General features: G+C 39.7%; 1 protein-coding gene across 1 annotated transcript in view; it reads right to left on the bottom strand.

The window, feature by feature from the left end:
- Nucleotides 1-22267, bottom strand: part of PCLO (piccolo presynaptic cytomatrix protein) — a 398487-nt gene that overhangs the window by 35390 nt on the left and 340830 nt on the right. Inside the window, exons 15-21 of the mRNA XM_040343440.1 lie at nt 20836-21047; nt 18853-18903; nt 17784-17914; nt 14750-14776; nt 12055-12148; nt 6748-6819; nt 5401-5578 (exon numbers count right to left, since the gene is read on the bottom strand). Coding sequence (XP_040199374.1) covers nt 5401-5578; nt 6748-6819; nt 12055-12148; nt 14750-14776; nt 17784-17914; nt 18853-18903; nt 20836-21047 — 765 coding nt within the window. The remainder of the gene's footprint in view (nt 1-5400; nt 5579-6747; nt 6820-12054; nt 12149-14749; nt 14777-17783; nt 17915-18852; nt 18904-20835; nt 21048-22267) is intronic.

The following is a 22267-nucleotide window of genomic DNA, read 5'->3' as shown; positions in this document are numbered from 1 at the left end:
ACTTGATAGATGCCTGAAGGGAATGTAATCCCACAGCTAGAGATTACACTCACTTCTCACGGGTACATCGCACCTATTCCCGGATAGACCACATCCTACTGCGCACCCCCTTGCTTCCGTACATAACGTCGGTTAAAATACTATCCACCCCGTGGTCAGACCATTCTCCGATTAAGCTATCCGTCAAGGGACTTTGGTCTAAATCTGGCCCCTCTTCATGGAGACTTAATGCAAGTTTATTGAATGACCCCTTACTATATGCTGAGATTGAAAAGGATATACAGGATTACTTTGAGACGAATAAACCCTCAGACACCTCTCCAGCCATTAACTGGGTGGCTCACAATGTCACGATACGGGGTAGATTAATACAAATGGCGGCCAGATTAAAAAGAAACCGCGAGCAAACAGTTAAACAATTGGAGGCAGACTTAGACGAACTACTGGAGGAACAGCGTAGAACTCCCCAGACCGACATTAGATACAAGATTGATGAGGCAAGACTGGCACTAAATCTTAGTCTGACCACCCAAGCATGGTCTAAGCATAAATACTACACAATGGGCGACAAACCCACCACTATGCTGGCTAGGAAATTAGTACCTCGACAATACATTCCGACGCTACCTAAATTGAGACTGCCTACTGGACACCCCACTCAGAACCCTGAATCCATTCTCAGAGAATTTCAAAAATTCTATGCTAAACTTTATAGCCCACCACCTAATTATGCGACATCTAAAGCAGAACAGTTTTTCCATGACCTACAACTGCCCCAACTTACCCAGGCTCATAGGGAATTAATGGATGAAGAATTTACGGTATCTGAAATTCAGGCAGCTATTAAAACTATCCATCCATCCAAAGCTCCGGGACCAGATGGCTTCACTGGCCATTATTATAGGAAATACACAGAGATTCTTGCACCTCATTTATGTTCCTATTTTAATGACTTGAGAAGGGGAAATGCAGTTCCCGACCATGAAAATGCAGCGTACTTGCATGTTATTCCAAAACCGGGAAAAGATCATGGAGATTGTGCTAACTCCCGCCCGATCTCCTTGATCAATACAGATCTAAAGATATTAACGAAAGTGTTAGCTTTTAGATTGAATTCCTTCCTTCCAAATTACATACATCCAGATCAGGCAGGCTTCGTTCCGAATCGTCAGGCCTCTGATCAGACTTGTAGGATTATAAATTTAATTTCGGCTATCCAGTCAGACTGGGATGGCGGGGGACCACGGAAGGGAATGCTGCTATCGTTGGACATCCAGAAGGCGTTCGATTCCCTCTCCTGGGAGCATTTATTTGACGTGTTACGTCGTTTTGGTTTTGGCGAGCGCTTTCTGGTTCTCCTGCGGATGCTGTATGATTCTCCTTCAGCGTCGTTAAGGCTTAGAGGATATTCGTCCCCGCCTTTTGTTATTAGGAGGGGAACTAGGCAGGGTTGCCCGTTATCCCCGTTGCTCTTTGTCCTGGCAATAGAGTCCTTGGCAATCAGGATCCACATGAGCCCAGATGTCAGTGGCACTGTCTTTGGAGACAGTAAGCATAAGTGCTTAATCTTTGCAGATTACCTTTTATGGACAGTGTGATCACCTATTACCTCTCTCCCTAACTTATACGCTATCTTGCATCCATTCTCGGGAGATCTCGGGCCTACAAATTAATCATAACAAGTCCAGGGCACTAAATCTCTCTTTACTGCAATCTACCCAGGAGACACTTGAACGAACGTACCAATTTCGGTGGGAGTCAGAGGCTCTTTCCTATCTTGGAGTAAGTTTGACCCCGTCCATTCAATTGTTGTATAGAAGGAACTACCCTGCCTTGTTCAAACGCCTGACTGAGGACTTAGCTAGGTGGCAGATTCACCCCCCATCGTGGTTCGGCAGACTACACTCAATAAAAATGAATATTTTACCTAAGGTTTTATACTTATTTTGTACTTTGCCTGTGTCTCTAGTTCGATCTGACCTCCAAACATTCCAAAACAAAATGATGCAGTTTATATGGGGTGATAAGAGGCCTAGGGTGAATCAGGGAACATTGTACACTCCAAAACAAAGAGGGGGTCTGGGACTGCCTGATCTGATAAAATACTTCCATGTGGCCCAGCTAGCCCAACTAATAAGGTGTCATTCCCAAAAGCCTGCAGCCATTTGGATGACTATGGAATCATATTCCTGTCGTCCTGAACCTATTTCTTATATTATGTGGCTCCCTATGAAGGAGAGACCGATCATACTCTGCCCTACTCTTTCTTTTTCACTAGAAATTTGGGACAGACTTTTAAGGTCCCGAAAATTTAAATCCCCCCACGGCCCGCTAACCCCTCTATTGAAAAACAGAGATTTCACCCCGGGCCTCACTCCCTCTGTGTTTGAATGGTGGACTAACAAGGGCTTAATACGAATAGCTGATCTTTGTGACCATAAAGGGATATTATTGGAACAAACGTTAGTAGACAAATATCAAATGCCAGTCACTGAACGTTTTAGGTATGCTCAATTATACCATTTTCTACAAAGTGTTGCCCGTAAAGGTGATCTAACAACTATGAGTACCATGGAGAGTTTGTGGAGGTAATCTGATAAAGTCAGAGGTCACATTTCTGAGCTATATGCTTCAATGGGAGCAGGATCTTCAGGAAACTCTTGAGGTTGATGAGTGGCATAGGTTGTCGGAATCCACATCTCGTTCACTCATTAACACCTCCATTATAGAGGCTAACTACAAAGTCTTATTTAGATGGTATATGGTTCCGGACAGATTGGCCACCGTTGTGCTGGGGCCACTCCGGAGTGCTTTAGGGGTTGCGGCCAGGTGGGATCCACCTATCATGTGTGGTGGACATACCCTAGGGTCAGGAGATTCTGGATCAGGGTGTATAATTTCGTCTACACCCTCACCCAGATCAATTTGGTTAAATCTGCAAAACATGCGCTCCTGGGGGGCAGAGTACCTGAAGCATCCGGATCCCAAAGACGGCTCATTACATTTATTTTTATCTCAGCTAAAATAACTATAGCGAGAAATTGGAGGTCAGCGGCCTTACCATTCGATCAACTTAGACATAAACTGTCTTGGCTTATGTTGAACGAACGGTTAACTGCAATCGCACAGGACAAGATGAAATTGTTCCACAAAGTCTGGGACCCTTGGATCAGTTACCTGACCAATGATCCTAGAATGATCACAATGTAGTGGACTACCGTAGACTGCTTTAAAGCGGGGGTTCACCCTTAGAGGGCACTTTTCCCCCTTAGATTCCTGCTCGTTATTACTAGGGGAATCGGCTATTTATTTTAAAATATGTGCAGTACTTACCCGTTTACGAGACGCATCCTCTCCGTCGCTTCCGGGTATGGGCTTCGGGAATGGGCGTTCCTTCTTGATTGACAGGCTTCCGAGAGGCTTCCGACGGTCGCATCCATCGCGTCACGATTTTCCGAAAGAAGCCGAACGTCGGTGCGCAGGCGCAGTATAGAGCCGCACCGACGTCCGGCTTCTTTCGGCTACGAGTGACGCGATGGATGCGACCGTCGGAAGCCTCTCGGAAGAATGTCAATCAAGAAGGAACGCCCGCTCCCGAAGACCCATACCCGGAAGCGACAGAAGAAGATGCAGCTCGAAAACGGGTAAGTACTGCTCATATTTTAATATAAATAGCCGATTCCCCTAGACCGAACGAGCAGGAAGCTAAGGGGAGATTTTTTTTTTTTTTTTTAAATGGGTGAACTCCCGCTTTAAGAGGTACAGAGCCTCACCCCTCTCCCTCCCCCCCTCTCCTCCACTCTACTGATTCTTTTTTCTTCCCCCCCCCCCCGTGGGATTGTTTCTCTCTTTTTTGTTTTACCTTTCTCTCCTCTACTTTCTTGAAGTTTATTAAGAAACATCAATTGTTGTTTATTTTCTGCTAATGGGTTATGTATGCTATAGGAGGAGTTTTCCTAGACTGTAACGGCTCGCTACCATGTAACCCTGATGTAAAAGGTATTTCATGTTGAAAGACGTTGTATTTGTTAGTTTTACTGCAAAACTTTAATACAAACTATTAAAACATAAATAGCACAGCTAGGCCCAAATGTACTAGGCACAAAGAGGACAGGCTGGTGTTTTACAAGCGCTATGATACAGCAGAGGACACATCAGTGTACAGCTGACAAGTGGCAGGACAGTTTTATTCAGAGATAATAGGTTATAACACACTAATCTTATTTTTTTCCCTTTCAAATGATGCAGTGATATTTTGAAAACAAAAGGCAGCTTAAAGAATAGCTAAATGCCACCCCTGAATACTCAACCCTGAAATACAAGTTATTGTTTTAAAGAGAGGTCTTGCAACATAAAAAAGAAAAAAAATCAGCTTAAAAAAGGTCCTATCAACATACAATAAAAAAACATTACTGTATATCCCCAGAAACATTCTTCCTGAAACAAACGCCCATTTTTTTTAAGGAAAACCTTGCTGAAAATCAAAGCAGGTTACCCTATAATACAACCCCTATCAACATAAAATAAAAATAAATATACTCTCCAAATAAATGATAGCCCCCAAATACTGACACACTGAAACAAAATACTTGTTTTCTTTAGAGGAAGCCTTGCGACCCCAAATCAACCACAACATAAAATGAAAGACACAAAAAGCCCCCCTATAATACGAATAAGAAAGCCAAAGGGGTTGATTGCCTAAAGAGCTAGCAATTAGAATTAGTGTACAGTTTCCTAAATGACACAAATCTGTGTTTGTCAGCCTTTTTTATGCTTTCCCTACAGAAGCTTCCAATATACTTACACTATGGCTGCTCTGTGCCAACCTTTTATACTGAGGCCCTTCTTTTTGAACCATAGTTCAAACATAATGCAGTGCATTATGGTTTGAAAAAACCCACAGGTTTACACTCCCAAACTCATGGTAGCAGCGAATCCATACCTCATCCCTATTCTTTTAGGTATAGCTTCTGTCTTGGAAGCAAATTTAAAGCGGAGCACCCTCCCCCCTCCACTACCACACTTTTTCGGGGGGTAAGTGTTGTAGACCCCGCAGATTCTGCGGGGGTCTATGCCCGAAAGTGGGTGCAAATACCTGTATTATACAGGTATTTGCACTCCCCTCCCCCTGAAAGGTGCAAAATGTGACACCAGAGGGGGGGAGGGTTCTGAAAAGCGGAGGTTCCATTTTTGTGTGGAGCTCCGCTTTAAGGACTTCCAAACAGCTGATTAACTGTCAGCCGTACAGGTTTACTAGCCCCTTTACAGCATAGCAAGACTCACCAACTGTATTAAGTACACAAAATAGGTAGACCCTTGCTGTGTGCCTTCATACTGCTAGTTCCCATGCTTGTGGCCAGGTTGTGTATTCCTATTCCTCACAATATTATAATGTGTTACCTTTAGATGGATCTGGAAAAATTCCATGACTTCTGCTTTTAATGACTGAAGGCTTTGGTGACTGCTGACTGCTTTGCCCAGAGTGTTTTGCGTGGTCAATACTTTCACTTTGCTCCTTCAATGGGTACCATCGAGGCATATTGTCGAGAAAGGCAGCATTTGATAAATCTATTAACACCTACAAGCAAAGGAATTTTTATACATTTAAACATATTCATAAACATATAAAAATATAAAAACTATACATATGCACTTTCTAATTAACTGTACTTGAGCTGGAGTTATGTTTTATTGGTAGTATTTACCTGAAAACATACCTCATTCATTGAATGCAGATATAAAGCACAGATATATTTATTGTTTGCAAATTATCATTAGCAAACTTTCCAGTTAATTCAATTTGTTGTATATAATACGTAAAGGAATAGAAAGTCGCGCTAAGTATAATGAGTGGAACCCTATGACGGTAGCCAAAAAATGTATATAAGAAGTGATATATCAACAATTTGTGTATCTAGAAACACAAAACACCTATTAGTGACTTTATTAATTATTATATATTGGATACATATGTGTCATGCCTATGTTATTTCCAGTTTGAGTACCATATATATATACTGTATACGTGTATTCACCTTCACATGGTTGCCAGCCTTGGCACACATTATCATATGTGCATATTTGGTTTATTTTGATTTTATTTGTTATACTCTCATTGAGTATATTTTTTTACTTTTATTCATTTTTTAGGATTTAAATTTTATATTTATATTAGTGTGTTGCATGTGGTGTATCAATTACATCTGATTCATTTTGGTATCACTATAGATTTATGTGCTTGTAAGTACTATTACTAGTCACTAATAGATGTTTTGTGTTTCTAGATACACAGTTTTTTGATATATCACCTGTTATATACATTTTTTGGCTACCGTCATAGGGTGAGTGAGTGAGTGAATTACTTATATAGCGCTACAAATGCGAACTGAATCGCCTCAAGGCGAGGGTTCCACACATTATACGTAGCGCGACTTTATATTCCTTTACATTTTGTTTTTGCATGGTTTCACATGTTTTGTATGTGTCTCAGCTTGGCTTTCCTTTAGCTATATTTAATTTTTTGCATTAGCGCAGTATTCCCCATACCACTTACGTTGTATATAATACAACTGCAAGAAATTGGGAAGATATAAAAGAATGGACACTATGACAAATGACAAGATTAAACTACTGTCACTTTTTAAGACTTTTTGTCCCATGTTAGATATGACAATAAAGTTGAAAATTGTTTTTGATTAGCGAGATTGCATAGTTGTGAACCACTTTTTTCATGTGTCAATGGCTTACCTCACCAAGAAAATCATTTGAAGAGAACCTGTCATAATCCCATACAGTAACTTCTAAAGTTTTCTTCTTTAGCTGCATTAAAATTCAAAATACAGTTAATTTTATTTTTTACATTGTCACAAGCACTCTATCAATTTCACAGGAATTAGTAATGGCATTAATGGAAAAAAAAATTGATAACTTGTTGAAAGACATTACATATTTTCTGTATTTACAATAACACTGAACCTGTCATGTTTGACTTATTGGTAATATTGATTTTTAAATGTTACTTTGTTACATAAACCTTTCAAACTGCTTCACTTTTTAATCTTCAATTTGCAGTAAGATATTGTTTGTTTACATATTGTCTTATACCTTTTCACACTCATGTTAAAAGGGGTTGTAAAGGTAAAAAAAAAAAAAATCCCCTAAATAGCTTCCTTTACCTTAGTGCAGTCCTCCTTCACTTACCTCATCCTTCCATTTTGCTTTTAAATGTCCTTATTTCTTCTGAGAAATCCTCACTTCCTGTTCTTCTGTCTGTAACTCCACACAGTAATGCAAGGCTTTCTCCCTGGTGTGGCGTGTCGTGCTCGCCCCCTCACTTGAGGAGGGAGGGGGCGAGCAGGAGAGTCAGGACGCTCTCTATGTTGCAGATAAAGAAAGGAGCTGTGTGTTAGTGGGCATCCTGACTCTCCTGCTCGCCCCCTCCCCCCTCAAGGGAAGGGCGAGCACGACACTCCACACCAGGGAGAAAGCCTTGCATTACTGTGTGGAGTTACAGACAGAAGAACAGTGAGGATTTCTCAGAAGAAATAAGGATATTTAAAAGCAAAATGGAAGGATGAGGTAAGTGAAGGAGGACTGCACTAAGGTAAAGGAAGCTATTTAGGGGAATTTTGTTTTACCTTTACAACCCCTTTAAAGCGGAGGTTCACCCAAAAATCAACTTTCTGCCATTAGATCCAGCATACTGCTGACATCTGCAGTATGCTGTTTTTTTTTTTTTGTACTTATCGTTTTATCAGCCTTTGTTATCCGAGCAGGGATTCCTTCCAAGTATAGGCATTCCTAAGCCAAGCGGAGTTGATTGACCGGCTGCTAAAGCGCGTCATGTCTTCCGAAAATACTCAAAGTGACACTCGAGTGTTTACGGCGCCTGCGCAGTCAGCTCTACACGGCAGGCGCCGTAAACACCCGAGTGTGACTTCGGGTATTTTCGGAAGGCGTGACGCACTTTAGCAGCCCGTCAATCAAATCTGCTTGGCTTAGGAACGCCTATTCCCCACAGAAATCCCCGCTCGGAGCCGGATAACAACGGCTGATAAAACGATAAGTACAAAAAAAAAAAAACAGCATACTGATGTCAGCAGTATGCTGGATCTAATGGCAGAAAGTTGATTTTTGGGTGAACCTCCGCTTTAAAGTAAGGTATTGCAAAAAAAGTTTTTTGTTTTTTTTTCACTCTTGGATAAGCTATTATTATCAAGATCTATGCATGGCACAGATGTATAAAAAAAAAAATAATATAGAAACACTTGGGGTGCTTGGCAAAAATCATCCCTGATAGGGAACAGTTAGTAAACAGGTGTGCAAATTCAATTTTTTAAGGTATGGCTTCTCCCAACGGGTCCTACCCACCAGAACAGTGTTGCAAACATGTGCAAATTGCTGAAGCAAAAAAACACAAATACCAGATTTGAATCTACATCCAGCTCCCATGTGAGCAAATCTTCATTAATAATCAATAAACAAAGTTACCAATGCAGGTACTACCTAAAATATTAACGTAGGTCAGCCATAAAACCTGTTACATCGCAGGGTTCAAAAAACAAATATGTCTACACATACAGCTTCAAATTTGTCAGTCTGTGCTAGGAGCACTGACACTTCAAAGCAATAAACTGAACACAATTAAAGCATTGTACAGTCATGCTACATTGATCGCTACTGCATGGTACCTCTGGAGCTTACTTAATTGGGAGCCATTTGTTCCATCTTGTTTAAAGCTGAACTCTCTAAATTATCACATAATTACATTGGAAAAGCTTCAACCAATGTAAGTATGCATAGCTCATATCTGATAAGGCAACTGGGAAAGCTCACAATCCCTACAGTAGTCTGTACTGCTACATTGATAGCTGCAGAATGTTCCATGTCCCATGCAGACTGGCTCCCCCTCTGCACATTGACAACAGGGGGGCACTTGTTGGGCACTGCCACCATTCACTTAATGCCCTGTATTTTTTTCAATGAATACTAGGTGTTAAATCAAATATACATTCTGTAATCACCGTGCTGGGAATAACCATGGACACAATTTAATTAAGTGTGTACACCTAAAATAAAATATGTATAATAAATCACAAATTCAAGAGTGCTGTGCAACCTAAAAAACATATAAAATAAGATCAAAAATAATAATATACAAGCTAATTTAACATAGTCACTACTGCTGCCTTAGTAACAAAAATAACCTTTTCAACATCATATTCACAGCACAATAAAAATAAATATGTGGCAGCGCTGTATAAATCATAAAGTGTCCTTTATAAATGTTCACTGCAATAGAGTGAACAACACCCATGAAAAATGTCCCCAATGTCCACATTCTTCCAAGGTGCTCCAAAACGAACAGATGTATGTCACCACTCCCAGCATTTGTCTGGACAATGTCGTTATATGAAAGTGACGCCAGACCCTGACTGCAAGTGATGAGGTGGAAGTCACCGCATGCAGGCCGGGTGGGACGCCAAGTGCTCAGCCACAAGTTGAGGGTGCTCATGTCCACAAGGGAAACATTGTATTTTAAAATTCCTTTATTTATTGATATTTTTAAGTGGATTTTATATATTGGGCAATACATCTCTATACGTTTTAATGTAGAGCGCTTTTCTCTATTCTTTATGTAATTCATATGGAGTACTACTGCTACTGTTAAAAATTCAGATCCTGGTGGCTGGTGAATAACCTGATGTTATACACAAGCGTGTTTGCTGATCATTAATTTGATAGGCATTTGTTTCTGGTGAGTGAGACAAAGTTTTGGGGAGTGGTGTATACGACACACAGGGTGACACACATCTGTTCCTTTTAAAGAACTTTGGAAAAAGTATCTGTGGACATTGGGGATATTTGTCACAGGTGTTCACTTTATTGCATTTCCAAGGCTTGGTTCACACTGGTGTGACATACGCTCCAACTTTGGGAGCACGTGTCGCATGACATGTATAAATCAATGGTTCCCTATAAGAACCGTCTTAACTGATCCGACACAAGTTGGTCTGACTTTAGAAAAGGTTCCTGCACAACTTTGATCTGACTTTGGTCTGTTTTTAGCCCATTCAATATCATTGAAGTCGGATCAAAGTCAGATCCTCGTCCTAACCATCCAACTTGTGACATCTGGCATGGTGATTACAGCAGCAGGAAAAGGAATTTATGTCACACTGGGATTGTTTTGATTAGTCAAAGGACAAGTTGGACTATATCAAAGTCAAAGCAAAATCGTATTCCTGTTCATTCAAGTCGGATGGAAGTAGGACTGATTGTAGGACCGATGTGGCAAGGCAAAATAGGATGACAATCGTACAACAGTCTTGTCGTACCAGTGTGAACTCGGCCTAAAGGACACTTTATGATATCAGCGCTGCCTCATATTCCTTTTTATTGTGTGGTGAATATGATGTTAAAAAAATACTAGGTGTTCTCTGATTGTGCAAGGTGGAGATTATGATGTCACCACCCCTTCTCACCACCTCAGCCAATTAGAGAACACCTTGTGTTCATTTAAAAAAAATACAAGACATTCTGTGAATGGCAGCAGTGCCAAACAAATTATCCCCTCTGGTCAATGTGCAGAGGGGAAGCTGCTTGACATAGGACCTGGAAGATTATTGCTATCTCTGCCATAGCGCTGACTGCTACAGTGATTTCAGCTTGCCCAGTGACCCCCTCAGGTATGAGATATGCTTACTGTACTTACATTGGTCCAAGCTGGACCAATGAAACTATGCAAAAAAGATCATATTTAGAGTTCAGCTAAAACTCTTTCAATAGCAATGGATTACAGTGTTTTACATGTAGTTTAGCCCTAATCAAAAAAGAAATGATAATACAAATATATTTTGAAATTGTTCTATCACATATTGACCAAACCAGTAATACCACACTTCACATCACTTGACATCACACTAAATATCATATGCTCTATGAATACTGCAGGTAAACTGCACCACATTAGTGTGAAAGCAGCCTTACAGGGGGCTCAGAACAATACGGGTTCATTTTCATTTGCAGTTTGGGGGCTGGAAAAACTCCATAGTTAAGACACAATTTTCTCACCCCCGCCCCAACCGCACACTCTTTAGGTGCAGTGGCCAGGGGTGTACACATGTCGCAGCTGCAGCAGGAGTTATATGCCCTGTCATGGCTGGTGGGTGCACCTATCAAGCATGTCCCATTTAAATTAGTAAGGCCGCACTGCAAGTGTCCTGTAATCTTGTGCAGTACAGCAAACAAGGGGTTAAAGCAGGTAGGGATGTGTTGCTTTCTCACCACCTTCTTTAACCCTCTGGACCCGGCAGAAGCCTGCAGTTGCGGGGCGCTCGTAGAGTGGCCCCATTTACTTGAATGTGTCTCGATTGGCAGGCAGTAGCACCCACCAAAAGCAGCAGTGGATTTAGTTCCTGCTGCGGCATGTGTACAGCTATTGTCTGCTGCCTTAGCAGCTAAAGAGGGTAGGAATTGTGGACGGTAAACCCACAACTCAACTGCAGGGTTTTACCACCCTCCAACTTACGTGTGAATAAGCCCTAAGCGTGCTGCTGCCAAATGCAACTAAGGACTCATTTACAAGTGCAGCAGGCACTCTAAAGCAAAGACATAATGAGCTAGTAGCTAGCTCATTATGAAATACTTACCCTAGAATGAAGCGCCAGCATCGCCTCCCTCTGAGGAAGCTGACATGTTCCCTCTGCATCTCTCCTGGGTTCGTGGCTCCAGCGCTGTGAGTGGCCAGAGCCGCGATGTGTCCTCTTTCTGGCAAGGAGCTCTGATTTTCTGGCAGCATCCGCCGAACCTTCAGAGCACATGCGCCACTGACGTCAGTGGCTACAAGGTGAATATCTCCTAAACCGTATAGGTTTAGGAGATATTCATTTACCTACAGGTAAGCCTTATTATAGGCTTACCTGTAGGAAAAAATGTGAAAGCGGGGTATACAACCACTTTAAGGTTGCCTACCATGGTCTACAGCAACCCTTATGACATCATTTAACTACTCCAGTTCAAGATGAGTAGATTCTAAACATAAACCCAACAAACCTGCTCAATAGAGATGTTTTTGTAAATCACTGTCTGATTCCATTCTGGGTTTAAACTTTTCTGTACATATTTTGTTCTTCTTTTATATTCAGCACTGAAACAGAAAATGTGGCAATAAGATCGTAATATAGAAAAAGGTACATGCTTCAAAAACATAGGTAGCATATTGTTAATTGTGAGAAGTGGTAATGTTACCTTAAACATACCAAATTGTATATTTAATGTTGTCATTCAAGACGCATGAGCTAAGTCTGCAGTCCCCTACCATCAAAATGCCCTCCTCTTAAAGGAATTGGGGGTCCTTTTCCTCACCATCTCCGGTGAAATTTGAAATGATGTGGCTGTGTGATTCTGCTTAATGCTTCCTGCAGGCCTGTAATTGAAGGTCCTAAGTAATGTATGGACCAGTGGCTGCAAAATGAGTCTGCTGGAGCCTGTGCAATACACTTGCTATCCTTTAATCCCAGTGCAATGCTTTCCAGGCTCCTATGCAAAAAATAATAAATATACTTTTTTTAAATTATTATTTATATGCGGGCATTTATTTTAATTTTTTATCAGATCACCTCCTGACTTAGCCTTTAAGGTTCACCATCAGTCATTCATGCAGTGACCATTAAAAAAGTTACCTTCATAATCATAATACACCCCTAACTTCAACTGGGGAAGAGAAAGTTTGAGTAGACCTTTAAGTTGAGGTTGGAAATGATTGTAACTGCTAGGGCAGAAGGAAGATGTAGGTGCTCCAAACTGAAACTCCAGTGCTTGTAGAAGTTTCATCAGGAGTGGTGAAGATTTTCAAATTTGTGTGTTACTCCTTAAGACACCAAACTAAAACATAATTTTACATGGAGTATAAAATTCAGATTATTGTTTGCACAGCTGTGCTGACCTAATTAAAAAATAGTAGTCATATTCTTTAGGCACACATGGCTACTAGTTAATTATTAAATTTGGTTTTATTTTAACTCACCAGGGGATCACTACAATTGTAACTAGTTTGCAGACAGTTTAAGTATGAAGAGAAGTATGGGGTTTTGTTTTTCTTTTATATCATACTTACCTAGCTGGATATAGCATTGGTCCGATACTGCAACTGTCCCCTACTGGCTCTAAGGCACCTGAGTGTTTTGTAGCTTGAAGCCTGGAGCTACAAAACGCTGGAGGGGAAAAAATCTATTATTCTCCACTCTAAAATGTCTGAAGCCAGAAGCTCCAAAACACCTGAAGCTCAAACAAGTTCTGGAACTTTTTTTTAAGCATGTTTGGGCGTTTTTCTGCTTTTTACATTGGTGACCTTTTAAACTGTACAAAATTACAGCAAACATGCGTCAAAATTACGGCAAAAATGCAGCTAAAATCGCGGAAAAATCGCTGCAAAATCATGCAGGTGTGCGGTAAGGCCTCATGCACACTGAACATTATAAAAAAGCCAGTAATGTTAGCTGTAGAAAGCTGTAGATGTAGAGTGAGTTTGTCAGCATTTTTGCACTAGTGTTTAGCTTTTTTTTATCAAAACTATACTCCCATAAAAGCTTATGACTTTTATGGGAGTATAGGGTTTTTCATAGTTTTTTGGCGTTTTAAAGCTGTTTTCAGCTTTTTTCAGAGTTCAGATCTGTTTCACAGCTGAAAAACTCCTCTCAAAACCCACTAGTTCTGGGATTTGTTTTCCAGCCAGAAAACACCCCTGCTAAAAACAGCTGATAACAGCCTATGTGTGCATGGACCCATAGGATATCATACTGGGGAGTTTATTGGCTGCAGAAAAAAATGTCTGAAGCCAAAAACATCCAGTGTGCATGAGAACACTGAGAACTGAGCGATCAAACACCACCAATCACTCGGTTCTCAGAGCTCTGCGATCAGAGAGCCATGTCTCTCTGCTCTGTCCACTGCTGTACGCTGGAGTGCTGTGCTACGGAAAGGGACGAAAGCGGCTGACTCAGGTTCTCAGTGGTTCGCCGAGCCGAGTGCTGGTCAGATTGCTACCATATGGTCACGATCCTTCCTGAGCCTGGACTGACTTTGTTATGTCAGCCAACTGCTGAAAATGGGTCACAGGAGTGCAGAACGAACTGCACTCATGTGATCCACAGGAGAAGTACAGCCAAACAAGCTTTGGCTGTACTTCTCCTTTAATATGACATCAGACCTTCTATAGGTTTTGGAATCCAAACAGCATAAATCACTTGCAAATATTGACCTTTTTGTGAAAATTACAATATAGACTGATACATAAACACTAACGGAAATGTAGTGCGGAAAAAGCAATCAGATGTCTGCTTTTATTTCCTATTCCAAACCAAAAAATCTAAGTTGGATTTCAGTTGTTTGTTATACTCTCCTTATTGTCTTGTTTGTGTAAAGTATCCCCTGTATATACTGTGCGTATTTAAAAAAATTATGAACGTTCTATAACTTCTGTACTGGAACATCTTTGGAGCCTTCTAGAGGTTGTTTTCATAGACAATGACATTTCTCAGCACAATCGAAATTATACATTTTATGTTTGTAGTTATAATAGTAAAAGCAAATGCGACAGTGACAAAGTACAAATACCGGTAGTATGAGCTTTTTCAAAATTCATGATATACAAAATGTTTACAATAATACCAATAACATTGATCTTTCATTGATATTCTGATTGCTCAAAATAAACCTAGGGTTATAATATTAAATGGTCCAACTCTACCTGGCATTCTGGACAACCATGACTTGGCTGCAACGACCCATTTTCGAGACACAGTGCAATCATTACACATAGATGTGAAAGCACAGGAAGCAACCAAGATAGAACATAAGATACACATAAAAGACATAACACAAAGATTAAATGCATACAGTGTATTTGACAATACAAAAATGCCCTGTGTGGTCATTTGTGTTACAGGCACACACAGTCCAGTGAAAATATTAAAGTAAAAGCCAACATAGACATATACAGCAAACACAAGCCAAATTAAAAATTATAATCCCATAATCAGTTCAAACATGCATTTATCACAAATAGTAATTATTCTTTTTCTGGAAACTATTGTTTTTCAAATTCATTCTGAGTAAAAAAAATGATCACACTTTACATTTGAAAGTATGTTTATATATCCTGTGGATCACGTAAAGCTCTTTTTATTTCACATTATCTGAACGAAACAAAGGTTAATTTCAGTTCTCAAAAAATCGATACATAACTACAATGTGCCACCAGAAAAGTGAACCAATTTCAGTAAATATAAAAACAAAATTTGACAATAGCAAAACTGTCTTTTGCTGTCAAGAGCTCTCCATGAATCACGGGATGAAAAGTTCAGAACATACGGTGATACTGAATATTTCAAAAGACAACATGACGAAAATACAGTGAATAAAGTACAAAAAATAAACATTGGAACAAAGGGTATACAAAACTGGTGAAACATCTTACTCACACACTGTACTTGCAATTTGTCTTGGGAAATGGAATATCAAATCTAATAGGTTACTATTACTAAACACATCTTAATTGAAACGAATTCCCACTTTTTACTCATCCTCTTGCTACACCTATCACTAATACAAGCAGAAATTAATAGTCAAAGCTTACCTTATTTGTTTGATAGTGACCATGTAGAAATTGTAGCCTAAATGCACTAACTTTACTTAATTCTAATTTACAAAGACTAATGCCGTGTATACACGATTGTTTTTCGGCATGAAAAAAAAACATTGTTTTTAAAAACGTAATTTAACCACTTAAGGACCGCCTCCTGCATATATACGTCAGCAGAATGGCACTGCTGGGCGCATGTACGTAGAGGTACGTCCTGTACATGTACCCAGCCATGGGTCTCGGGCGCGCTCCGGCGACCCGGTCCGAAGCTCGGTGACCAGGACCTGCGGACCCGATTGCCGCTGGGGTCCCGCGATAGGTCCCCGGAGCTGAAGAACGGGGAGAGCCACGTGTAAACACGGCTTCCCTGTTCTTCACTGTGGCGGCTGCATCGATCGTGTCATCCCTTTTATAGGGGGACACAATCGATGTTGTCACTCCGACAGCCACACCCCCCTACAGTTGTAAACACACATTAGGTGAAACATAACTCCTTCAGCGCCACCTGTGGTTAACTCCCAAACTGCAACTGTCATTTCCACAGTAAACAATGCATTTTAAATGCATTTTTTGCTGTGAAAATGACAATGGTCCCAAAAATGTGTCAAAATTGTCTGAAGTGTCTGCCATAATGTCGCAGTCACGAAAAAAATCGCTGATCGCCGGCATTTGTAGTAAAAAAAAAAAATTAATAAAAATGCAATAAAACTATCCCCTATTTTGTAAACGCTATAAATTTTGCGCAAACCAACCGATAAACGCTTATTGCGATTTTTTTTACCAAAAATATGTAAAAGAATTGCGTATCGGCCTAAACTGAGGAAAAAAAATGTATATATATTTTTGGGGGATATTTATTATAGCAAAAAGTTAAAAATATTGATTTTTTTTTCAAAATTGTCGCTCTATTTTTGTGTATAGCGCAACAAATAAAAACCGCAGAGGTGATCAAATACCACCAAAAGAAATCTCTATTTGTGGGAAAAAAAGGACGCCAATTTTGTTTGGGAGCCACGTCACACGACCGCACAATTGTCAGTTAAAGCGACGCAGTGCCGAATAGCAAAAAGGGGCAAGGTCCTTTAGCCGCATTTTGGTCCAGGTCTTAAGTGGTTAAAATGATCACATTGTTTTTTGGCTTCTGAAAAACGACAACATTTTTTTTTGAACATGCTGCATTTTTTAACGTCGTTTTAAAAAATGTAGTTTTTCGGGTTGTAAAAAATGATCGTCTGTGGGCAAAAACTATGTTTTAAACCCACGCATGCCCAGAAGCAAGTTATGAGACGGGAGCGCTCGTTCAGGTAAAACTACCATTCATAATGGAGTAAGCACATTCATCACGCTGTAACAGACAAAAAAGCGCAAATCATCTTTTACTAACAAGGAATCAGCTAAAAGCAGCCCAAAGGCGAATAGAACTTCCCCTTTAGAGTGCCGTCGTACGTGTTGTACGTCACCGCGCTTTGTTCATAATTTTTCAAAAACGATGGTGTGTGGGCAACGTCGTTTTTAATGATGAAGTTGGAAAAACTAAGTTTTTTTGACATGCTGAAAAAATACGTTTTTTTTCATGCCGAAAAACGTTTGTGTGTACGCGGCATGAGAGATGCATCATCATTAAAATGCTGCATCACATAACCATGTAATGCAATCCAGTGTCAAGCATGGACAGTCTTCCTATTTCACTCTCCTGTCACATTTGCCCATCCCAGGGGACCGAGTCATAGATTCTAAACTAAGCCCCCATGGGATAGGTAAAATGCAGAAGAGTGAAATAACACATATATCCATGTTGGACATGGGATTGTAATAGATAACTGCCCATTTTTTTATGAACGGTGAAGAGAAGGAGGTGACATTTGAGTGAGTAAGTAAGCATTACTCTGGTGTCAGCAGCCTGAGACATACTTGGCAGGTGAGAGCAGCCAATGAGGATGAACCTGGGACAGCACTAAGCCTTGGTCAACTTTATTTATTATTGCTCCAATGTTACAGCTCCATACATATATGTCAGTCCATGGGCATTATGTTCTTCCACCTTTTCCATGACCACTGATATTCACTGCTATCACAGAGAAATATCTATATCTATAATACATTTTACCTTTATTGGAATTATTAATTATGTCCATCTTACCCTCTTCCTGGAAGGAGATAAACTTTCACAAAAGGGTCTGAATAGCCATTGTTATCTCTGGGAACAAGATTCCTTGCTTGAAGTATATGGATAATGAGATTACCAAGATGTTTATCATAATTAACCTGAAGCTACAATAAAAGAGAAGAAAATGTTTTTGTGATAAATATCCAAATGCATAACCTCTTTTTCCTGAAGACTAAACAGCTTCAAGTAAGCCATTTTACATGAAAGGGCAAAGCAGGGGTATGCCACACTTATGAGCATGTGGTCAGAACAAGACCTCTACAGAGGTGTGCAGTCAAGATACAGATTGAGATTTATTTGTTACAAGTAGACTCAAAAGACAGATGGTTAAAGGGGTTGAAAAGGTAAAAAAAAAATTCCCTAAATAGCTTCCTTTACCTTAGTGCAGTCCTCCTTCACTTACCTCATCCTTCAATTTTGCTTTTAAATGTCCTTATTTCTTCTGGGAAATCATCACTTCCTGTTCTTCTGTCTGTAACTTCACACAGTAAGGCGAGGCGAGGCTTTCTCCCTGGTGTGGAGAAAGCCTCTTGAGGGGGGAGGGGGTGAGCAGGCAAGTCAGGACACTCTCTACATTGCATATAGAGAAAGGAGCTGTGTGTTAGTGGGCGTCCTGACACTCAAGAGGCTTTCTCCACACCAGGAAGAAAGCATTGCATTATGATTTGTAGTTACAGACAGAAGAACAGGAAGTGAGGATTTCTCAGAAGAAATAAGGACATTTAAAAGCAAAATCGAAGAATGAGGTAAGTGGAGGACTGCACTAAGGTAAAGGAAGCTATTTCGAGATTTTTTACCTTTACAACCCCTTTAAGTTTGCTATATCCAAGGATGAGTTATACATTTTGTGAATGTTTACACTACATTTGAAAATATATTTTTTTACCCTTGGCTCAATCATTATTTTTTAGTAGTAGCAAGACTTTAGAATAGTAGCATTTAAAAATCAAGTTATTCTAAAAAACAAATCCCTGAATGTCACCAAAATGTTTCAATTCGCACATAAAGGTAAAAAACAAAATACAAATGGAATTTTAGATACCTGAATGTCGCCAGTAATAGGATGTGAATTTGATTTTATAGTTTCAGTGGACTGAAAAAAAAAATTGCTTTTGTTAGCACACTCTATTTTGTAATTCAATGTTTTCAGTCATTTTAGTAACTTTTAAATACTACACAATTTGCTTTGATGGCATAAAAGCAAATAATCTGGTGCAAATACAATTCTTATTGCAGTAGCTAGAGTGCCAAAAGGAGCATTCACTTGGTTGTAAAGAAAGTCACTTATGTTGACAAAAGTTTCTTGCAATAAAGGATTCGAAAGAAAAAAGATCATTGTGAGTAGCTACATTGTGAGTAGCAAGAAGAGAGCCCCTCTCTTCTTGCTACTGACTCTAGTCCTTGTATTTTTGTCATGTGTGCTCATACTACCGACTGCAGAGCAGACACGTCCAAGTGTGTCTGTGACATCATCAAATAGATAGTTTAACTCTTGCTCATTATAACAGGCTAGCCTTTTTTAGCCTCTGTCAGGTTTCCTCTCACTGCAATTACGTCCTTATGGCTACTTGGATTACAAAGATAGTAGTATTTATGAAACACACCTATTTGCAGAGATCTTTAGTAAAGAGTGGGCCATCCTAAAGCTGACCAGAGATGGATCCACTGTCAGAATACATTGATCAGTGGCTTCGGCAAATTGGCTGTGGCTGCTGATTAACAATATACATGTGCATTCGTTTTCGTCCGAATACATTTTCGTCCGAATTTCAGGTATTTTTGAAAAAGCACAGAAAACGAAAACTGAAAGATCCGACATAAACAAATGCTTTATTTTCGTTCGAATGTGCCTAACCTTAACTCTATTAGTCCAATATTATTCTACATAAAGAGAAAAGATTCCACATAGAGAGAAAAGATTTGACATTATAGAGACATGAAGAAGAGTTGACATAGAGAGAAAAGATTTGACATAGAGAGAAAAGATTCGACATAGAGAGACATGAAGATTCGACATAGAGAGACATGAAGAGTCAATTTTTTTTTTTAAAGATTCTATCGAATCTTTTTTTCGTTTTCTTCTTAGAACATTCGACAGACACCATAGCCTTCAATGACAGATTCAACCTTAATTGTGCCTAACCTTAACTCTATTAGTCCAATATTATTTTACATAAAGAGAAAAGATTTGACATAGAGAGAAAAGATTCAACATAGAGAGAAAAGATTCGACATAGAGAGACATTAAAAGATTCGACATAGAGAGACATGAAGAGTCAAATTCTTTTTTTTAAAGATTCTGTCAAATTTTTTTATTTTTATTTTTTCTTCTTAGAACATTTGACAGACACCATAAGCCTTCAATGACAGATTCAGCCTTAATTTGGATTTTCAGACGAATGCAGCAGCATAAGGAAAGGAAAGGAGGGTGCACTGTGATGTAAGGGAGAGTGGGGGACTCAACTTCTGATGGTGGGGTGGCTCTTGACATCTAATGTAAAGGGGAGGGGATGCGCTGGACATCTAATCATACAGATACAACTGGCACTTTTGAGGGCAATCATACTGCTGATGCGGCCCACAATGAGATTGAGTTTGACACCCCTGCTATGGAGGATAGATATGACTGGAACTTTCTTTCCAGCTATAGAATTAAACGTCATTATTTACCTCAGAATGAGAAGCAGGCATAGTTAAACAGGATTTCATCTTGTACAGAGTTGTTTTTTTTTAATTTTGCACATACATAAACAGGAAAACTATGTTATTTTGGTAGAGCTTTTTTCAAGATCGTGTTTAGGCACTTGTGCAATCTCATAACAGTTTGTGTAGTGCGATATGTAAGCATCCAATATGGTATTTTTCCAAATAGTTAAACTCTGTAGATATTATTTGAATTTCAAGAGCAACTACCAACAATGAGAACATGAAAATAATTCATAGATGTGATGTGTTAGATTACAAATTTAGAAAACTAGAAAAAAAATCGTATTGATCTTCATATTTAAAAACCAATCATATTTACCTTGCTACTGTGTCTTTTCTTGCTTACTGAAGGGGAGCCAGGCTGGCCAGGGCTAGGGACCGCACTTGAGCCTGTTGATGTTGTTCCTGAATGTATATATGATCCTTTCTCCATTGCAGAAGACACAACAGAAGGTGTCTGCTGCTGGGAAACCTTCTGGAGTTCAGCTGCTAACTGTTTTGGATCCACTCCAGGTGACTTTGTTTTCTCCACTGTAATGACACATAGAAGAAATAAGAACCTCATTGAAAAGATGCATTGCATTATGATAATCTTATCTATGTATTTCTAGATTTGAACTTCTAAAGCCTTACAGTAATTGACATAGAGGATAACAGTAATAATGCCATTGATTGGAATAGATATGGTAGATGTCCATAGGACCGAATTATCTTACCTAATACAATTTATGAAGCTGTGTATTAGTCATGATTGCCTGGCCCTTCAAAGAAGACTACTTTAGCACACATTTTTTATGTTTATACTGTACTTGTAAAATAAGTAGACCTTCTATTTTGTTTCCTATCACTTCAGTGTTAATGGATATTTACCTCTTATGTGCCACAATAAGTTGTACATTGCAGCTGCGGGTCTATTGATTTGTGTATTTTTTTTTCTAATATTGGGTCTGACAAGGCTTTCTCTTGATAGTTCTGATCAGTAATAGTTTTAAAATAAAAGAATGACAGTTCAAAACAACCTGGAAAATCTGCTGCTTTGCAGTTCACTGCCCTTTAGGTCACACAGTAGGTCTTTGCACTGCAATTATTTATATCTTGTTTACAAAAGTCAATTGTTAGAGCCGGTTCACACAGGGGCAACACGACTTCCAGCACGATTTTGGGAGGCAACTTGGACACGACTTGAGTATGAATCATCAGGCAACTTACAAGGCAACTTCAAGTTGCCTCCTGCACAGTACAAGGAAACTTCAAGTCGCCTCCAGGACAGGAGGCTTTCCAGTGGCCAATCAAACAACAATCAGCTCTGTGGGAGGGAAGGGTTTGCCTGAGAAATGTATGTCATCTTCCTGTATTGTTGCTTCTGTTAAGACAGTGATCAGACTTCTGAGGCAACTTCCATTGAAATCAATGGGTACAAGTTGCCTACAAGTTGCCTAGAAGTCGGATTGAAGTAGTACAGGAACCTTTTCTGAAGTCGGAGCGACTTCAGTATTGTGTATTAAGATGGCTCCATTCACTTCCATTGATTTTCTCAACCACACGACTTGGGACGACTTGGGGCAAGTCGGATCCCAGGTCGCCCCTGTATGAACCGGCTCTTACTGTGGTAGAGTGCTTTACCTTGCAACATTTAATGAATCAAAAAGCCAAAATGAATCAAGCTGATAGGAGGGCCAGTGCGCTGATTGAAAAATATATGAGCAGATTCCCTCATCCACTTTTATATTGGATGAAGGAATCTTGTCCAG

The sequence above is a fragment of the Rana temporaria genome, chromosome 3 (genome assembly GCF_905171775.1).
Source record: "Rana temporaria chromosome 3, aRanTem1.1, whole genome shotgun sequence".
Classification (NCBI taxonomy): domain Eukaryota; kingdom Metazoa; phylum Chordata; class Amphibia; order Anura; family Ranidae; genus Rana; species Rana temporaria.
Note: the sequence above shows the minus strand (reverse complement) of the source record. Positions and strands in the feature narration are given on the sequence as shown.